General features: G+C 34.2%; 1 protein-coding gene across 8 annotated transcripts in view; it reads right to left on the bottom strand.

The window, feature by feature from the left end:
- DENND1B (DENN domain containing 1B) overlaps nt 1–20,788 on the bottom strand; it is a 278,187-nt gene that overhangs the window by 154,760 nt on the left and 102,639 nt on the right. For 6 of the 8 annotated variants that reach the window (XM_055084008.1, XM_055084009.1, XM_055084007.1 and 3 more), the window contains 3 exons: nt 18,603–18,652; nt 16,493–16,612; nt 3,017–3,086 (listed from right to left, as the gene is read on the bottom strand). In XM_055084008.1, the coding sequence (XP_054939983.1) occupies nt 3,017–3,086; nt 16,493–16,612; nt 18,603–18,652 (240 nt within the window). Of the gene's footprint in view, nt 1–3,016; nt 3,087–16,492; nt 16,613–18,602; nt 18,653–20,685; nt 20,735–20,788 lie in introns of all 8 variants that reach the window. The other 2 variants (XM_028488291.2, XM_028488294.2) reach the window with 1 other exon arrangement.

Here is a 20,788-nt window from a genome sequence, read left to right as displayed (position 1 = left end):
ACTTTGTTGTAAAGGAGAAACTAACACACTATTGTAAAACAGTTATACTCCAATAAAGATGTTAAAAAAAAAAAAATAAAAAAAAATAAAAAAAAAGATCTATTAAAAAAAACAAAACTGCCTATTTGAAATTCTCTTTAGAATGACCTAAAAAGGACTCTAAAGCATTCATCACTTGACCATTTAAGCAATGAAATATACCACAGGATATTCTGGATGATACTGATGTTCTGTGTATACAAAATTCTTACGGAAACAAATTTTTTTAAAGTCTAGCTTTTAAGAATCCTTTGTAGCTGCCTAATGCTGATCAGGTAAGGATAACTGACTGTGAATCTAAATTCCAATCTAAATACCCTGTGGCACTGAATTAACAATGAAAAGAAAAATTATTACACTCATAGATTTACTTCCAGTTATTAATACTGTGAACTTATAATATTTTTTTCCTCTAATTAGGAACACAAATGTAGTCTCCCTCACTTCCTGTCTTCAGGAAACCACAGTATGTTTTTTTACATCTTCCAGTACTACATATGGTCTCAGGGAGCATATGACATACAATAAGTATTAAGTTTCTGAAGGTAACATATTCAAAAGTTGGACAACGAATACAATTAATGTTGGTTCCATGTGTTTACTCAAAAACACAAAGAACAAGAAACTATCATGAAGTAGAATTCTGGTTTTGAGTTTTCAATGCAATAATTGAATACTGTTATTTCCAGTTAGTTTCTTAGGAAAATGAATGACTGAATAGCTTAAATATAAAATTGTTCAAGTGTAAAATGACCTTCTCATGAATATTTCACAGAATTAAGCATATCAAGTGTAGAGAGGGAAATGTTTACACACACAGCACACGCACACAAACCCTGGACTTTTGACAAATGCTAAAAACATGCTATTACGTTATAATAATAAAATTTGATTGCCAAATTAGGAGATTGCTCACTAGAAGAGTAAAAGAAGTGTCTTAATTTATTAATAATTCATTTAAATTCTGTTTAATAAAAAGTATCTGGAGTAGTATTTATATTGAGTTTAGGTCTGTTTTTAAAGATATTTACACTGAATCTTAAAAGATGAGTGTTCTACCATTGCTCTAGGAAATTTAAGTGGCTCCAAATAATTGGATAGTATATTGTGTGTCAAAAGTGGGAGCAGATAAGCCAGGAAGGACTATCAGATGCCAGATCATGAAGCTTCTAATATGTCAAGCTGCACACGTTTAGATTTTATTCTAAGGAAAAGAAGGAGCCACTGAGAGGATTATAAGCAAGCAGTAAAATGATATAATCAGGTTTCAGAAAGATCATTCTTAGAGATCAGAATATGGTGGTACTTACAACTAAGAATGTGTATAAGATGTCCATAAGTAATTTCTAGAGAGAAGAGAAAAGAAAACTAAGAACATAAGAACACCAAAATTCTAGGTGTAGATAAAGGAAAAAGTTCAAAGAAAGACTGAGGCTATAACTAAAAGCAAAGAAAAGACAATGTCAGATGACCAAACAAAATACAGTCTCAAGTGTGGAGGAGTATCAAGTAAGAATTTAAGCAGATAGCCAGAGACCAGAAAATATACCCTACATTTCAAAATTAGAAAGCAACAACAGGCAATCATTGCAGATTTTTTTTAAACATTTATTTGAATTAAATTGCATCAAATAGCATAGCTAATATCTTAGTAAATTAGTCCTTATTTAAAATAGGGAAGAATGATTAAGGGGAAAATTTACAAACTATCATCCCAGAGAAGTTCATTAATTCAAAGCAAACTTCAGTTTCTGTTTTGTTTTTATTTTTAAGAAAAAAGGATAAAGATGTAAAGATAAATATGAGCTAAAGCTATAAAATTCTTAGAAGAAAAAAAGAAAGCTTCATGACATTGGATTTGAAAATTATTTCCTGACATGACACCAAAAGCACAAGGCAACAAAAGACAAAAACAGATAAACTGGACTTCATGAAAGTTAAAAACTTTTGTGCATCAAAGGACACTATCAACAAAGTAAAAAGACAACCCACAGAATGGGAGAAAATATTTGCAAATCATATATCTGATAAAGGATTAATATGAATATGTAAATAACTCCCACTCCGCAACAACAAGATGAAGACACGATTAAAAAATAGCAAAGGACTTGAATAAATAATTCTCCAAAGAAGATATACAATGACCAATAAGCACATGAAAAGACTCTATATCGCTAATGTTTAGGGAAATGCACATGAAAGCCACAATCATATACCACTTCACACCCATTAGGATGGCCATTATAAAAACAAAACAAAACGAAAACGAAAACAAAAAATAACTGCTGGGGAGGATATGGGGAAACTGGAACCCTGTGCATTGCTCGTGGGAATGTAAATTGATGCACCCACTGTGGAAAATGTTATGGCAGTTCTCCAAAAAGTTAAACACGGAATTACCACGTTATTCAGCGGTTCTACTTCTGGGTATATACTCAAAAGAATACACAGACTCAAACAGTTATTTGTACACCCACGTTCACAGCAGCTTTGTTCACAACAGCTGATAGGTGGAAGCAACACAAGTGTTCATCTAAATATGAATGAATAAACAAAATGTGGTGTGTTAATAACGGAATATTATTCACCCTTAAACAGGGAGGAAATTCTGACATATACTACAACGTGGATGAACTCTGAAACATGAAGTGAAATAAGCCAGTCACAGAAGGACCTATATTGTATCATCCTACTTATACGAGGTACATGGTCTGATGCAGACAGACAAAAAGTAGTACGATGGTTGTTGCCAGGGACCTGGCAAGGGCAGGGAGGAATGGGAAGTTGCTGTTTAATGGGTAGAGAGATTCAATTTGGGAAGTAAAAAGGTTGCAAAGATGATGGTATTGATGACTGCAGAACAATGTGAATGTATTTAATGGTACAGAACTGTACACTTAAAGACAGTTAAAATGGTACATTTCATGTTAGGTGTATTTTACCACAATTTTTAAAATGGAGAAAAAACATGACTTACCAGTTCCTTAGCCAAGTAATCTGCCAGAGTATTTAGAAGCTTGTAATATACTTCAAACCATGGCAGGTAACTGTAAAAAAAAAAAAACAAAAACAAAAAAAACTTTAAAAATGCGTGTGTGTGTGTGTGTGTGTGTGTGTGTGTGTGTGTGTATATATATGTATCATTTAGAATCAAGAAACAAGATGGCAAAATAAACATCAAATCTAGATTATTTAAAACAGGTTGATCCTGGAGGGCAAAAAAGATCTATACCCATGTTCTCTTTACTGTTACAGTAAAATTTTACATATAATCTACTATTAGTTTTCATAAAGTACTCAGAATCCAAAGTTCCATTATAAAGGTTATTCATTACACACTTCTATTTTATGTTAGCAGCACCGAAAAGCACTTAATTCCATTGCGTGGCATGCATGGTATGAGTGGCACCAAAAGCACTCATAAAATCAAAATTAACCACTGTAATAAGATAATATCAAATAAAAACTAATTTTAAAAAGCTTTTAAAACAAAGATATAATCATTTCTTTTTAAATATTACTGAATTAAGTGTATAAAAAACAGAATTATGTGCTTATTAATTAAATCAATTCTTCGGAAATTGATGTTTACATAGGATGGTAAATTTCAAAATAAATATCAATACAAGTAAGAAAGCCTATTTTAAAAAGTGTAAATATTATAACTAGCATTTAAGTATCAAAAACACATATAATTTAAAAATCATTTTGATTCATCTTGCTAGACACAAATATAATTAATTTTATGAAAGCAAAATACTAAATCCAAAAATCAATCGTACAAAATAAAATCTGTACTCCTTTTCAACAAATTAAGGTATGTATATTTAAAATCTATCCAAAGTTTTTAATTGTTTATTAAAATGTACACTTTTCACATATAAGAAGACTAAATCACAAAACACACCAGTGTAGTTAATTATCAGTTAACAAATACTCATTTTTTTCTTCAGAGAATGACTACTTTTTAAGAGAAAAAAGTGTGATACTTTTACTACACGATTATATACTGACAAGAGTACAGATACACAAAACAGATTTAATAATCAATGACTAGAGCTTAGAAAAACAGCATTGTTTCTGCATTTTTTTCATATAATGTCTGATTTATTAGTGAACATGAATGATGCTTTTTAATTAGGGGTAGCCTAAAGTCATAACAAAAGAACAGTCAGGTAAACGACAGTATCCTTACTCAGCAGAATGCTGTAGAGTTCTTTAAAATGATCATTATAAATAGTAAGTAATGATATAAAAGATGCCTATCATGTTTAAAAATATCTACCAACTTTTCATTAAATCTAGCATATTGAGTAGTACATCCATTTATCTCTGTGCCCTTTGGAAATGCCACTAAAATGACTGTAAATAAATAAAAAGGGTATAAATTAATGAGGACAAGACAAATGCAATAGAAAGCAACACAGGTGAATGGCTTTGTAAAGGTGGTAAGCAAGCAAAGAATAACCGACTTTGCGGAAAAGAGAAACCAAAACCTGAGCGTCAACAGAAGGGAAAATGACCATTAGCCAACAGACTGGCCCCCACAGGATCCTGAAACACTGACCTGGGAATCTCTCAAAGGAAGAAAACACCCCAAAGGCCCTATATTTTCTTGTGAAACCAACCACTGCACATACAATGATGCTAATTCAGTTTAGTGCCTCTATCTTAAATATAAATTAACGGTCCAACCACCAGATATTTGAGGAAATACAGACATCAATACAAACATAAAAGGAACTCCAAGTAAACAAAGACAATACAAACATCAGGTGAAAGTTTCAAAAATTATCATTAATATCCAGAGGAGCTGAATAAAGAACAGGATGCTTCTATTTTTTTTATTGTTCTAATCTAGTATTTATTTTATTTCATTTTATTTTTTATTTTTTAACATCTTTATTGGAGTATAATTGCTTTACAATGGTGTTAGTTTCTGCTTTACACCAAAGTGAATCAGTTATACATATACATATGTTCCCATTCTCTTCCCTCTTACGTCACCCTCCCTCCCACCCCACTAGGTGGTCACAAAGCACCGAGCTGCTCTCCCTGTGCTATGCAGCTGCTTCCCACTAGCTATCTATTTTACGTTTGGTAGTGTATATATGGAAGCAACCTAAGTGTCCATCAACAGATGAATGGATAAAGAAGATGTGGCACATATATACAATGGAATATTACTCAGCCATAAAAAGAAACGAAATTGAGTTATTTGTAGTGAGGTGGATGGACCTAGAGTCTGTCATACAGAGTGAAGTAAGTCAGAAAGAGAAAAACAAATACCATATGCTAACACATATATATGGAATCTAAGGGAAAAAAAAAAGGTCATGAAGAACCTAGGGGCAAGATGGGAAGAACAGGATGCTTTTAAACAAAATGAAATCTAAAAAAGGAGAAAGAAGTGAAAAAATAAATTTTTAGACAATAAGAACAAGTTCTTAGAAATTCAAAATACAAATGCTGAAAAAAATTAAAGTCAATAGAAAGATTAGAAACTAAATGACAAATATCTCCTAGGAACTAGGATAAAGAGATAAACTGATAGAAAATAAGAGTAAATATTAAAATATCAGTGTATCAATCTCGACTATCATGTAGTTGACTAATAGTGGTTCTAAAAAAAAAAGAGGGGGAAAAAAGAAATGAAAATTTCTTTTTAAAAATTACTAGAAAAATCCCAGAACTTTAGACATGAGTTTCCACATTGAAAGTGCCACCAGGGTAACTGTAAAATAAATGAGCCAAACCAGAGTATCACAGTGAAATTCCAGAACAGGGGTGAAAGAAAAGCACCTAAGAATTTCCAAAGAGACAAAACAGGTAGCGTACAAAGGCATCAAATGCAAAATGTCCCTGAACCTCTGTCTCAACAGCAATTCTGGGAAGTCAGAAGATAATGCCTCCAAAAGGCAGAGGTAAAATCCCTTGCAACCTAGAATTCTTTGTCCAGAGAAACTATCAATCAAGTTTGGGGACAGACTAATAGCAGTTTCAGTCTTTCTAGAACTCAAACATTTACCTTCTCCATAATATTCTTGGGAAGCAACAAAATGGAAGAGTGAAGCAGAAAGGAGGAATACGGGGATATAGAGACAAGAAATTGAATTCCAGGGAAGAACAGGTAAGTCCGAGGATAAATGTGCCAACGCCTGGTGAGCAACCAGTCCAAATGGAAACAGGAATGAGGGCCTTGGGTAGGATTTTCTGGGACAGGGGGTTGCAACAAGCTGACAGCCTCATGTGGGAGTCTGGGAAAACATGGGTGAGTATGTGCCAAAGCTCTGACGGTTTGGGAAAAATCTGAGAATCAGAGGTTAGTATAGGTAATCTCAATTTTCACGTTTAAATTACTCAACTCTTCTAACCCTAGTGCTTAGATAGCTAATCTACTTTCTACCGTATCTTTCGCTTACAAAAAAAAAAAAAACCTTGAACATTACTAATACTGTTTTTAGATTATCAACTCAATATCATGCAAATTACCACATCGTGTTTTCCATACTCATTATAACTCAATGAAATAATTTTCATGGAGGATGTCCTGCCAAGACACACTGTAGTTCCTTGGATACAGTACAATTTCTTTCATTTGAAGTCATTTCATAGTCACATTTCAACTTTTAACAGCCTGAAGAAATTGCTATTTCAAGAAAATGTCAATGCGTTATGTAATTCAGATCTATATGCTCAAGATGAGATGAGACCTAATCTATTCAAGGAACATGCAGGTCTGTTTCTATCCTGCTCTCAGGAATCTTAAGATAAAGCAAGATTTATTGACTTTAGGTGGTTTGCATGTCTACCTGTTAATCCTTATATTGTCATTTTCACCTCACTCAAATAATGTGGAACCTTGTTTAAACTTCCTTCCTGGTTCACTATAAAAATAAGATATGTAATAAATATCTCATAATTATAAGTTATTGCAAAGTGAGAGAATCTTTTTTTTCTAGACCAAATGTTCTGGTTTTCTCATCTTTACATTATTACTTTTCATTGATTATCTTCCCCTTCCAATTTCTTTTCAAATTATGAAAACAAACTGGAATCCAATTTGTCATTAAAAAGCTAGTTTATACCAAAAAAAAAAAACAATTTATTTGTAAGGTTATGGACCTGTTTTTGAAAATGAAACAAACTGAATTAATAATTGATTAACAGTCAGTTTACTTTTCAAAATTTAACAGTGCTAGGTATTTTGGTATCGTTTTATAATTACTATTATTTTTTATTATCGCCAAGAATACTTTCAACTGCATTGCATCCTGACACCAGGCTATGTTTGTTCTTTATACAGGGATGCTGGATTTTGTTCTCATGTTCATTCAACTCTTGACTCTATTATATATAGATCACTGCTATAAATCAGACTAATATAATTTTTTAACTATTACAACAAGGCTTACACCTATGAGATATTTCTCACAGTGATCTCTAAGGCTCCATAATGCTTAGTTATTTCTGTTTGGACAGTAAGACTTACTAGTCAGGCCTATGCCCATCTAGAGAGTAGAGAGCAGAATCTAAGAATCAGAGATTCCACACGTTAAAATAATTGGAAGTACAGAGAATAAAACTTCTTAGGCACTAACTATATGTATGAAAATAACGCTAGGTACTTTATACGTGTTCTCTCATTTAATTCTTATAATAATCCTATGATGTATATTTGACTAAACTAAGGTAAAACAACTTATCCAGGGTCACAAAGCTACCAAATGGCAAGCCTGAGATTAGAACTCTGACTGAGCAATACAAGCTCCGGGGTCTACCAATCACCCAATACAGGCGTGTGCTTCTATAACACCCAGCCTTTGAATAAGCATTGTCCAATGACCAGATGTTTTCAGGGAGCTGCAGAAAATGTGACAAAATTCATTCATTCTGGTCTAATCTTAAATCAGCCTACTTATAATTTCTATACACTAAAGTAAATTCTATCTTCTAAAATTTGTTTAACTAATGTTCAGAGCATTACCTTCCTTTCTGCCTCTTAAATTATATTTTATTCCTATGGGCAAATTTCCCAGCAGATAAACATCTGTTTAATTTGATTCTTTCATTTCACAGATTGGTAATTCCTTCCAATTATAGATTTTAGTACTGCTTATACGTTCATCACTGTGGATAAAAATTTTGAAAAGGGTATGTCCTGCAACATGGTACGAGATCTCTGCCCAAACAACATAAATCTATCAACATCTAAGTACATTTTGATCAAGAAGAAGACTCAGAACTGCATTATCTATTGTCTAGCCAACACTTTTCTCTCTATATAATGTGTTCATGAGAGACGATGGGACAGACTCTTTCAAATTTCTACAACAGCACTGCCTGATACACCAGTAAGAACCATCGCCATAAAGAACTGAGTTTAGTTACACACAATGTGCTTTGTGAACATGTACTGGTTCTTGGTGATAACTAGCTCCTTTTTAAGAGTACACATCATTCATGTTCTTTTTAATGAAAACATCACTTGTATCCAAGTGGAACTACTCTGTAACCTAGTCACGCTCTTAGGATGTCAAGGAAACAGGGCCATTTTCCGTTGCAAATAAACAACAGCATCCAGAGCGGAGGGTGCAAACTGGCTACATGCAGACATATCCAGCCCACAGTCATATTCTGTTTGGGCAACGCACCATTGTTGCTGTTGAACTGAGTAAGTGGCCAACTTCTAAATCAGATAATTCACTTAAAAATCTAGATTTCTTCTCTTAAAAATCAAAAGAACTGGCAATACTGGTTACGCTTTTTGTTTATTTTAACTTTGCAACAAATACCTAAAGGTGGGTAACAGCTTCTGTCTTTGGATGGGGCATGTGCTATTTATTTGGATCACCCCAATTTCCTACTGTCAGCCAAACTTGCTTATCTCATTTTAGGCCCTCACCTTGTCCCTACAGGTGACTGAACTCACAACCCCTGGTGCGGAGCAACATTCAACAGGAAGTCCTGCTCACTTTTTTATATGACAAGAAAATGGTCCAGGGCACACAGGGTGGTCAATAATTCAAATATTTTAACAAGATTCCATTGCACACTTTAAAGATAAAACATGTGCCAAAAACTACATATACACACACATATATAAAATAAATACGATAAATTATACAAGCTTACCTTGCTCAGGTAAGAAATGTTATTCTCATGTTTTTATTTTTGTGGTTTCTTAGATAATTTTCAAACAACATATGTTCAAAGCAATTAATTTTTAACTAACGTATAAGCTCCTAAGCTGATTATCATTAAGTTAAAATAGTTTTCACTAAATTTTACAGTCCCAATCTGTTTTTGTACAACCAAACACAAAAATCCCAGAAAGTTTTTAAAAATGTATTCAACATATAAGGACTAAATAAGATACTTTACTTGAATTTTATAAAACTGAAAATGTAATTCTTTAACAAAGGATTCCTGGGACTCTCATAGTCTTGTAAACATACATAAATGTAAAACAAATACATGAAGGCCAATTATTTTAAAACGAGAAGTCAAAGTCCTTAATTTTTCGTAAAGACATAAGGCAAAGGACAGATGTATATGTAAAGCCATGAGTCCACTTAGCGGCAGGGAGACTTCCCTCACACTTGTGCTTCCACTATCGAGCTGAAAAAACTTTTACATCCAAAAGTCAAAGGTTAAATAAAGGAAAGGAAATGTTTTTTGTCAAATAGTCAGGTAACCACTAACAGTCTAAGTGATCAGCACTTCCAGTAATCAAATAAAAGTAAGGAAACTGCCTTTCCGAAGAAAAATGTCTAATGCCTAGAGGCTGTTTTTCTGCCTGGAAAAATTGACACAAAGTGTGTAAAACTGAAACATTCTGCTTCTAAGGGACTTGCTTCAAGGAAGAGTGTGAAAGCCTCAGGTTGGGTATGAGTTACAGGGGAGGGGGGCAGGGAGGACTATGAAGGCCCCAAACTCCGGACTGTCTTCCTTATGAAAGTATTGCATTTTGAACCCTTGGCGACAACTTTATAGTTGTAAAATTATGTTAATCAAATTAGGGAAAAAGTTATTTCTTGCATTTTTGCTATTATACGAAAGCAATTCTAAATACAAACGACGACATGATTTAAATTAGTAATATCTCAGGGTATTTTTGAAATCTTGTTAAAGTAGGAGAGACATGCCATAGAAAAGGCTAAAAGCATACAAAATTCACAATTAAATATTGACTTTTATATTAAATAAACCTGAATTCTAATATTTCTTCTAAAAAGTGAATGAAACAAATACAAATTAAATACACCTACTTTCAAAACTTATAATAGCATAAATCCAGTCGAAGAAGAACCCATGGTTTTGAGAGCACTGTGTGCGAATTTTCTAGCTTAGAACTCTAAGGTAAATCTAAATTACTTTCAAGTCTTATAATGGCATCATGCAGGATGAAAAGTAGCTTTAAAGCTTTATGTGAAAATTTTCTAGCTCATAACTCTAAGGCATAGAGTAGTTTTTATTAATAATGTATATAAATCACTTAGCAAAATGCTTGGCTTATAGTAAACAAACACTAAATGATGTTGCTATTAACTTATTTGTTATTATTAGTATTATCATTGTCCTCTCTAACCTAAAAGTCTTTGCTATGCAAGAAATCCAACAGAGTTATTTTTTGCTTTTCTAATGAAAATTTACTACCAATTTGTATTTAATTTTACTTTGTATTAAAAAATCTTAAACATCCTTAAATGTATCCCATTTTCATTATGCCTACTCTTTAGGGACCTAAAATATTTTAAACTGTTCGATATCAACAAAAACTCAAGAGATATTTATACTTTTCTTTTAAAATTTAGATCATTAAAACACAAACTCAAACATTAGAAGGCAAAATAAATGAAGAGTTTTTTGGTTTTTTTGGTTCTTTTTAAATGAAGAGTTTTTTGATGAAGATATAGTTGATCACAATTTTTAAAAAATTAGTGTTTAACAGGATATAAAGACAACAGGAGAAATTATTAATTTCTATCTAAGAATCTTAAATCACTGATACTAAAAATGACCTCTGAATAATCAATCCAGTATTATCTCGCAACAGAATAACTAGAAATGTAGTGTGTTTCAATATAAATGCACTAATTTTTCACAAAAGACAGCTTCAAGAAAAAGATGCTAAAATTTTTTCATATTTGAAAGTCATAATATACTCCAGGTAAAGAAATAAGTAACTAATTTTAAAAACTATAATCAGAAAGGAAATCATCTTTGTGCTAAATCTCAACTTTTAAGAAAAAAAAGTGAAATGACCAATTGTCAGATTAAGCATGTACAAAAATTCTCAGCACTTGCAGTGGATAATATGAAAGCCACACAAGTTTTTTCAATTTATTAACTGCTTCTATATATATTCATTCACTTTACCAACTGTGAATAAACACTACAGTTAAATATTTAGTTTGCTAGCCAATAGAAAGATTTATAAATGTGTCTTAACAAGTCATGGAAGTTAAGCCTAGAATGAATACCAAAATTTAAGCAATGGTTATGTTTTACAAATATAAGTGCCTTTACTTTCTTTTTCTTTATTTTCTTCCAATTCTTCTATAGTAAAATATATTACTTTTGTTAACAGAAAAGCATGGTTAAAGACTTATATTTCTGTGTCTTGCTTATTCAACTATTTTGTCACTTTTCTCAATAAATTTTAGCCCTATGAATGCTTAATTCTAAGAAGCCTTAGAATTTAGGACTTAGAATTAAGGCTGAATTCTAAGGGGACCAGGACATTCCCAAAACACTGAATGCAAACATTACTCTAAAGCCCTGGCAGCCACCAGTGAACACTCAGAACACCAACAGAGGTGGTCTTCTCTCACAGAACCCCTGGAAGCAGCAGAGTTTGGAATTCAAGAAATTGACCTTTAAATGAAGAGACCTGATTGCCCCAACCAATCGCATGAATAATTCGTTTGCTACGTCTACCTTTTCCCTTCCCACAACCCTCCAAAAATGACTACTTAAATTCTAAGTCTTGGTTTCATATGAAGCTAAACAAACTTTCTCCTACTACATCTTAAGGATACGATGAAATTGAGCGTTGTTGGAAGAGAGAAAATAATAGGAAATAAACTGTAGGTGTAGTCACATTTCTCCTGTCCTCTCACAAAGCATTTCCACCACGTTGAACGTTCTGTGTTGAAATTACAGAAAAACACTAATATCTGGCTCTAAGATGGTGCTGGGAAGGTCACCTCACAAGTACTATTTTTTTCTCTTCCAAAGATCATTCTTTTGCACTGTGATCCCAAATTTCAAGCGTGTAGAATGAAATGCCTGTTCCCTCCCCATTCTTAATTCTGTTAGTCAACAATGACCAGCTGCTGCCTTGGGAGTATCTCCCCGAAAACACACTTGTAGGACCATTTCCTGTCCTGGATGTCTTACCTGACAAAAGATGATCTGGGTAAATTCCCACACATTTTTAATATGCTCTTTATATAGTCCTGACATCTCAGAATTTTACAGCAGGAAAAACTGATTAAAATTACTTTTGCTCACTGCAAAAAGTAGATGAATGCTGAAGTGTACAAAATAAAAGACTTAGAGATCTACCCTTCTGTAAGTATATACAATCATATATTAATATATAAATCTGTTATTGACTACTCCTTAAAATATACACATTTATATATACATATAACTTGTTCTTTACAAACATAAGAACACACTATAAATATTACCTTGAAACTTTTCATCATTTCACAATATATCATAAACATTTCTCCAAGTCAGTACCTGTGTGTATAATTTTTCCTAACAGATAAATAATATTCCATTGTACTAGTCATTAATTCATTACTGTATTTATTCAACAAATATCTATTAAGAGTTTACGATTGTAGGTACTGGGAATACAAGGCATCAGTGAACAGCACAGACAGCATTCTGGCAGGGAGGGGCACCCAGTGGAGCCTGGGGAATCAGTCCCTCCTGAGAGACATCTACGTCCAGTGGTTATGCTCTTATAAACCATGTCATAATAAATAACTTTGCTCACACCTCACTACTCACCACTGGGAAATTCCTGAGATTTAAATTTCAAGAACTGGAAGTAACTGAGTCAAGGAGAAGGAGACTTTAAAACTCTGATAGATATTTTTAAATTCCCCTTCAAAAAGTCATGTCATTTTACAGTCCTACAAGCAGCACATGAAATATCTATTTCCCCTAATGTTTTTTTTTTTTTAGTTTTTCATTTCTGCCCATCGTAATGTGCTCGTTTCTTTTACCTTTAATAAGGCTGAGCATCATTCGTAGGTGTGTGTGTGTGTGTGTGTGTGTGTGTATATATATATACACACACATATATATGTATATATATGCTATTCACATTTCCTCTGTGAATATGCTGTTCAGATGCTTTACGTATTTTTCTATTGGGTTGTTTCTCTCTCTTATTATACTCTATGGTGATTAACTCTCTGTCACAGTGGTTGTAAATACAGTCCTACCAGCTTATTATTGGAATATTCAATTTCCTTACTATATTTGTCACCAAACAGAAGTTTTCGTCATTACGTAGTCAAAAGATGCCAACGTTTTTGGCTTTGGGATTCAACGTCAGGATTCAAAGGCTCTCACGGTTACAGTAGTTTTAAAAAATCAACAACAATCTCTTCTAGCACATTTAGAGTTCCAGCCTTCCTTTCAACACTTATAAAGTGAAATCTAAAGCGCTGAAGCCTCAGCGTAGTCCATGGACAAACCAGAACCCAAAACACCATTATTCCTCTCACTATAGCACTCACCGAGACTTGCCAAAATTATTTTCACAGACATACACCGATTACACCTTAAAATAGGTATTTACCTACCCATCACAACCTTCTAAATAAATTGCTGAATTTGATTATATTTTAATTCTCTGTTCTCTAATTTACTGGCTATTCTCTAAATTGGCTATTCTCAAAGAACACCCTTGCATACTACTTTCCAGGACAATGACTGAGACATGCCATTAACATCTATGAGATGGCAGTCTTTTAATTTTCTAGGAAAAAATAAGCTGTAGGATAGAATTTTCTCAATTTAAGATTCTCATTCTCCTCCACGATTTTTTCATAAAGTTTTGATACCTACTATTTCCTATCTACCGGAAAGCACCGTCAAATAACAAAAATAAAAGGAACATTTACTCTCTTTAAAAAGACTAAATAACCAATAATGCTTATTGTGAAAGGTTTTCTTTATTGGCATAGACGATTTTTTTGTTTTTTATTACATTGAGATAACTGAACCATATTTTCTGCAGGCAAGACTATTCTTAATGCAGAGAACTACAACATTCAAGTCTTCTTCCACCCAGACGAGTTTGAGAACTACATAAAAATAACCTGATTATGGTAACTGCTCTAGAATCTGTTTCCTACAAATTAATGACAACTGGTTTGTAGATACAGACACTATACTAATCCTTCAATCATTTAACAAATAGCTATAGTTCATATTTTGTGTAAATATTTCGAGGTTAACAATGGCTTTCCTAAATTGAAACAGAAATGGCTAAGAATGTTTATTCTACAAGCCCATTCATAGGGACTATTGTGAAAATTTAAAAACTACTTGCTAATTATTAATAGCTTCATTGTATTCAAAGTATGTTAAGAGTTCAAAACAAGGAGGAAGATTTAGACTCTTTAATTATGGATATCAGGAACTCACTTTGGAGGCAGTGAGGTAAGCTGTAAAATAGATTCAAATATTACATAAGAATGAGGTCTATAACTTACTCTCAAATGGGTCAGCAAAAACAATACTACAACAGAGAGAGAGACACACAGAATTTGGGGGTGTGCACATGTGTGCGTGTACACTGAGAGTGGGGGGCGGTGGGGAGAGACAGAAGCAGGTTAACAACTGTGAATCTAGGGGATGTGTAGACAAGAGCTCATGGTACTATTCTCGAAACTTTTCTGTAAATTTGACTTTTTAATGAAAAGATTTAAAAATTCATAGAGAAAAATTAGAAAGCACGTACAGCTTCAGTCTTTCCATTAGGGCCAACTTTTCTTGGGCAGAGTGTGTAAGATGACAGTCCCCTTTAAAGTGTAGCTTTGGAACTTTCAGCATGAAGCACAAGGATAAAAGGAGATGCCCCCACCCACTTTCCACATGGTCACTCCCCACCCCGCTGCCCAAACAACTGGCTTCAAGCTAGAAGAATCAGCCTACAGCTTGAAGCACAACACTCTTCTGGATAAAACGTTAACTTTTAAGTACAACTGTTGCAGAAGAAAAAGTTGTGCCTACAGAAAGAAAGAGGCACATCCACATTCTATTACTTATAAAGCAGTTAAACATTTACTTTTGAATAAAGATTGAAAAAAATTCTCCAACCCTTAACAAATATTCTGAGTAGAATTGATAACTTAACCCTCAAAGAATGAGAGGAATGTAGCTAAACAGCAAATGAACAGAGCAGACATCAATTTTATACCAAAGTTCTCTTGCAATACTTTAATTATTAAATTCAATGTTAATTCTTTTACTATAAACATTTCTATAGAATCTAGCTTGACCAATATCCATATTATAATCACAGTATAGAGTCCTATTTGTATAGAACACACCTACATTTCCGAGTCACCAGGACATATTAAAGGGAAGCTAACCTTCAGGACCGTCCTCCTCAGCACTAGCAACTCAAACCCAAGGTCCACAGACAGTGACGCGCTCTCAGCTGTCTGCCGAGTGAGTCCAGGCCAACCAGGTAAGTGATGGAGGCGGACGGGCAGGGCTTGTGAAGCAAGCAGACTCCTGACACAAGGAGACACCTGCCGCCCAGCACCAGCTCAGTGGTGCTGGGACAGCAAGACCAGCACCAGCAAAAGGAACGAGAAACGTGAACTTTATGCAAAATTTCTCTAAAATTTATAAGGTTAGAAACACCTTCTAAAATTTCTGAAACACCATGTGGCCAAATAAAACACCTCTAAACACTTCTGCCCAGAATCACCAGTTTGCAACCTTTACCTTCAACCAACAATTCACTTTCAAAAATCCAAGTTCTGGGTCAGCAATAGAACACATATTAACTTAACTGAATTTTTTGCATGCTACTTAATATGTGAAGCATATATCATCAGACCTCGTATCTTAATTTTTCAAAAATAAACCCACAAAAACTAATCTTTAAAAGGGTCAATTCTAACACAACACTGTAAATCAACTATACTTCAACAGAATAATTTTTTTTAAAAAAAGAGCCAATTCTTTGAAGCAAAATTCTACTGTTACTGGTAAATCTTTAAACCGAATTGATGCCATATATAGAGAGTAAATAAAATTATTTTTCAACTTAGTTGAATTTAAAGAAAACAATTTAAAAAATATATAAGCACATTTTGAAGCATCCCAAGCATAGCAAAGTACAAACGAAAGACACCGTTAATCTATCGTGCCTCCAGTTTTATTTCTTACTACAAATACTTACCTGAGGATGCATAAGCAGATTTTCCCTCCTGATTTGAGTCGGCAGAATCCAAATCTCTGTTTACTCTCAATGTCTGTCAGTACAAAGGCAAAGTGCTGTCCGACTTGATTCTGAGACACTCTATAAAATACAGTAGTATTATAACACTTTAAGCCCTGTGTGAGAATTTTCTTAAAGAAAAAAGCAAATGCAAGAATAGATGTATGTGTGGCATTGTTTTCACCTTTCCAATCAGTCGGTTCTCAAAGCTAGAATGACGTTTTAAAAACTAAAATGAGTGTGAAATGTGTAAACTAAATCATGAAGCAAGTACCAAAACAGGTTGTAACGCCTCATGGGCTGAGCAATTCTGCATATTCTAACCCCTTACCAGGGCTACCAGGGAATCATAAGGTATCTCACCGTAAGGTTTCACATGCTTGAAGTACTTATCAAATAGTTCATAAATTCCGCACGTACTACTAACGGAACCGGCGCCGTGAGAAGCCGGTCATGTGACGGTCCGTCCGCCCCTCCCCAGCCTCTCCTCCGGGTGACTCCGAGGCCGCTCACACAGCAAAGCGTACTGCTGCACAGCCCACTGGCAGCCACCGGCAACTCTGTTTAACTGCTTCTTCTGTTGACATTCTCACCCAATAAAGTACCATACAAATTACTGTTGGCATTTTTTTTAGCATTCTCTTCTAGAGCTACCTGTATCCCCGTAATAAATTTCCAAGTACAAAATAAGACTACGATTTCTATAAAGAAAGCTTACTACAAAGAGTCTGAGCTGACGTGAACTAAGTATCATCATCCGTGTCACACTGCCATGTAAGGTGCGGTATAAATCATTACGCTGAATCTTTACTATTATTTAAAATATACGAATATATTTCCTGTTACTGGCCATAACTTTGCCACTAGACAACAATAACTGAACATCTGCTTCCTTGTTCCAGAATAAAGTTTGCAGGACACCTAAACTTTGGCTTTGAAATAGCCACAGGAATCATGTACGAGGAAACAAGCTACTTACCCCTACCGCACCAATGCCACAAATCATTTTCAACTGTCAGGAAATACTGCAGCTCAAATGCTGAACATTTGACAAACACGCTTTTACGGGGACAGGTTTGGTTTTGGTTCTTTAACTTTCACAAACTTCAGAAACAACCTCTAGCGTCTACTGTGCCCTCTAGTGCCCAACGTTCACAATTTACTGCCGTAGCTTTTCTTCCTTTATCTCCTCTTTGCTATTAATTTGGAAATTGCAACTTTAGCAGGCACAAGTGGTTCCCCAGAAAAGAGGTAAAACAAGGGGCACCATTCACCAGCCGTACTTATTAGTATCAATTAGCCCATCGTTCGAAAGGCTTTTATCTTTAACACTGTAAAATTTTAGATTTTTACTCATCTTTACTTTTAGCAAAATATTTTCCTAAAGTAAATTTTCTTTTAATATCACCTCACAGCATACCCTTAAAAAAACTGATAATAGGGTATGAAAATCACATGAAAAACAATAAATGATCTGTTATTATGCTCAAAGGGTTATATATTCTGTGACATTCCAGCTACACACAGGTAATACTCTATTCATTCAGCATTTGTTCAGTAAAATACAAACATAATGAGATTTTCAAAACTGCTAGGTAAGAGGGTTTCTCTTCAGCCTTCCATAATATTGCACTATTTCTATAAAGCTATTCTTGGGAGACAACCCGCCATGAGTTTTACAATATCACACAGATGGTCTTTTCAATCAGGGTGAAGTGAGACAGAAACCAGGATATATACGTCTAATTTTAAAAGACACAATTCTAAGGCTCTGATAAAGGACATATTAATGTTTTTTCTCCTAGTGCTTACAACACGTACCTGAAGAACAAAAGGAAGAAATGGAACCTTAAGACTAATCCTAACTGGCCACAGTGGAATAAACAGAAGATATGATGATTTAGAAGCCTTCTCCATTTCAAATATTATTTAATTTTGAACCTTTAGTCTTTTTTGTTAGAGGCAATGGGGAAAAAAATACGTTTCATTTTATAAAGAAAACACATGTAATAATTTTAAAGTGCTCACTGAGATAGGCTAAGGTTATTTTAAATGATGACTTATACTGTACCTTTCAACGTCAAAGGGGAAACAGAACTTTGGCACAGTCTGTAGTACTTCCTGCAAATGCAAAAAACAAAAAAGAAAGCTTTAGAATATTTTTAAAGATGCAGTTAAAACTTTTTTGGAGACATTTTTTAGGAAAAAAAAGTTTGTCTTTTTCTTAAGAAAAATAACAGAGGTTCCTGGACTAAAATAATTGATTATTAAAAAGGAATTAAGTGTGTGCTTTGGCAGATTGCACTGACAATGCCACGGAAGCCCCAGGAGGGAAAGGCCTGGCCTGAAGGGTATTAACACCCCTCACATCCCCGCTGGGACTCCCTTCAACAAGGCCATATGGATTTTACAAGAAGCACCGCACCATATGGGTAAGCTGCGTCTGCTGCTGCTTGTACCGCAGAGTAGCCACAGGGACTTCTGACAGATCCTGGCTCAGAAATATAAATGTTGTTTCAATTAAAATGCAGGCAGAGAAAAGGGAATGAAGTTGGCAGCAATGAATTACTGAGAGGTATAACAACTCTACGTGCCCCAGAGTAAAATGGTACAAAAAAAAAAGGATTTTCTATAGCTAAAGAAACACATTTATATGTTGAACTCTTGGTAAATTCAACATCAGTAACACTAAGTTTAATCCCAAATAACACTCTTAAAGACACGTGCATCTAAAAATAAGCCTTCAATGTAAAACTACATAGCTTCTACTCTGTGCACTTTTATTTAAGAATTTCCTAATATGAAAATCAATGTTTTAATTAAGCATAGAAAATAACCTTACTGACTTGAAATCTGCAGTGATTTTATAGTTATTATAAAATAATTTTAAAAGCTTTTAGAAATCATATACATTAACAAGTATAACAAAATGCAGATAATTGTCAGATATTTGGCAAAAAAAACTGAAAAATATCTATTTTGTTAAATATGAAGAACAACTCAAAATTAACTCCTGTTATAGAGTCAGAATTGAAGATACCATCACACAAGTTTAAAGCCAGGCGATTTTACAAGAGAAAGCAGAGATTGATGAGGAGGCTTCATATTAAAAGAGTAAAAAGAGCAAATATCTTCATGCAGCAGCCACTCCCCAGCAAAAAGACGCCCTATCACTACCTCTCTACCAATAAAACTTACATTCAGAGAAATCATCAGTATATGAATATTAAGCCCTATACACAGTCACAGGATTGAGTGTTTTAAGCAGAATTTCTCACATTCTTTTAAAATGTAAACTGGTATAAAGTATCAAGTAAAAATAAACCATTGTAAAATTCCAATGCCAAAACCTAAGAAAGCTTCAAGATCCTTAAGTCCCTGAAGCTGAAAGAAAAGCATATGTAAAAAAGCTATCTTCTATCTTTACGGCAGGGTACCCAGGTTTGCTTATGAACATACACATTTGTAAGTACGAGCGCAAACCCCGTATTTAGAAACAGCTAACTGTTTTACTACTGACAGTGTTTTATTATCAATAAATGGAACTAAAAGAGCTGCTAAGCTTGAATTAATTCAAATTACTTAAACTGAAAACAGGACATTACAAAAGAGAACAGTTCATCTGACCACTGCTAATCCTTATCTTGTGTTGCAAAAAGTGAAGCCATTTCCCATATTTACAACACACGTGAACGCTCTTCAGATACTCCCCCTGCAAAGCTGTTCATATCATTTCTGTACCAATAAAGACAGTTATTCAAAATCCATTGTCTGCTTCCAAATACACCCGAATTAATAATATATTTCACATCGATTTTAAGACTCAAATAAAGACGAATGTTTCCCAGTTAGTTGCTCAATCGTTCACACCCTCCCCCTCCCTCCTTCCAGAAGCAACACACATGCACACACTTCTGCAAAACAGCCACGGCTCGCTCCCCAACTGGCAGAAGCATCCCTCAGGGGACAAGTCTTTAAACCTCCGCACTCTTTAAAATTCAACCAGCCAGCAGGTCTATAGACTAGTGTATAAACAGTATAGACAAAAAAATCCTCTCTCAGCTTATGTCAGTGACAAAGCAGCTCAGCAGTTGACTGTTCCTCCCCTGACAGTATAAGCTGGGCTTACACAGATCAATGGCTGCAAGTCCTACCTAGCTCCCAGGGCTCGGTTTTCTTCCTTAATTACAGGTGCTATTCAAACTGAGATTGAAAAAGAAGAGAGAGAGAGTGAGAGAGAGAGAGAGAGAGAGAGAG

Source organism: Physeter macrocephalus, chromosome 4 (assembly GCF_002837175.3).
Source record: "Physeter macrocephalus isolate SW-GA chromosome 4, ASM283717v5, whole genome shotgun sequence".
Taxonomy (NCBI): Eukaryota; Metazoa; Chordata; class Mammalia; order Artiodactyla; family Physeteridae; genus Physeter; species Physeter macrocephalus.
The sequence above is the reverse complement of the archived record's forward strand: the minus strand, read 5'-3'. Positions and strand labels throughout refer to the sequence as shown.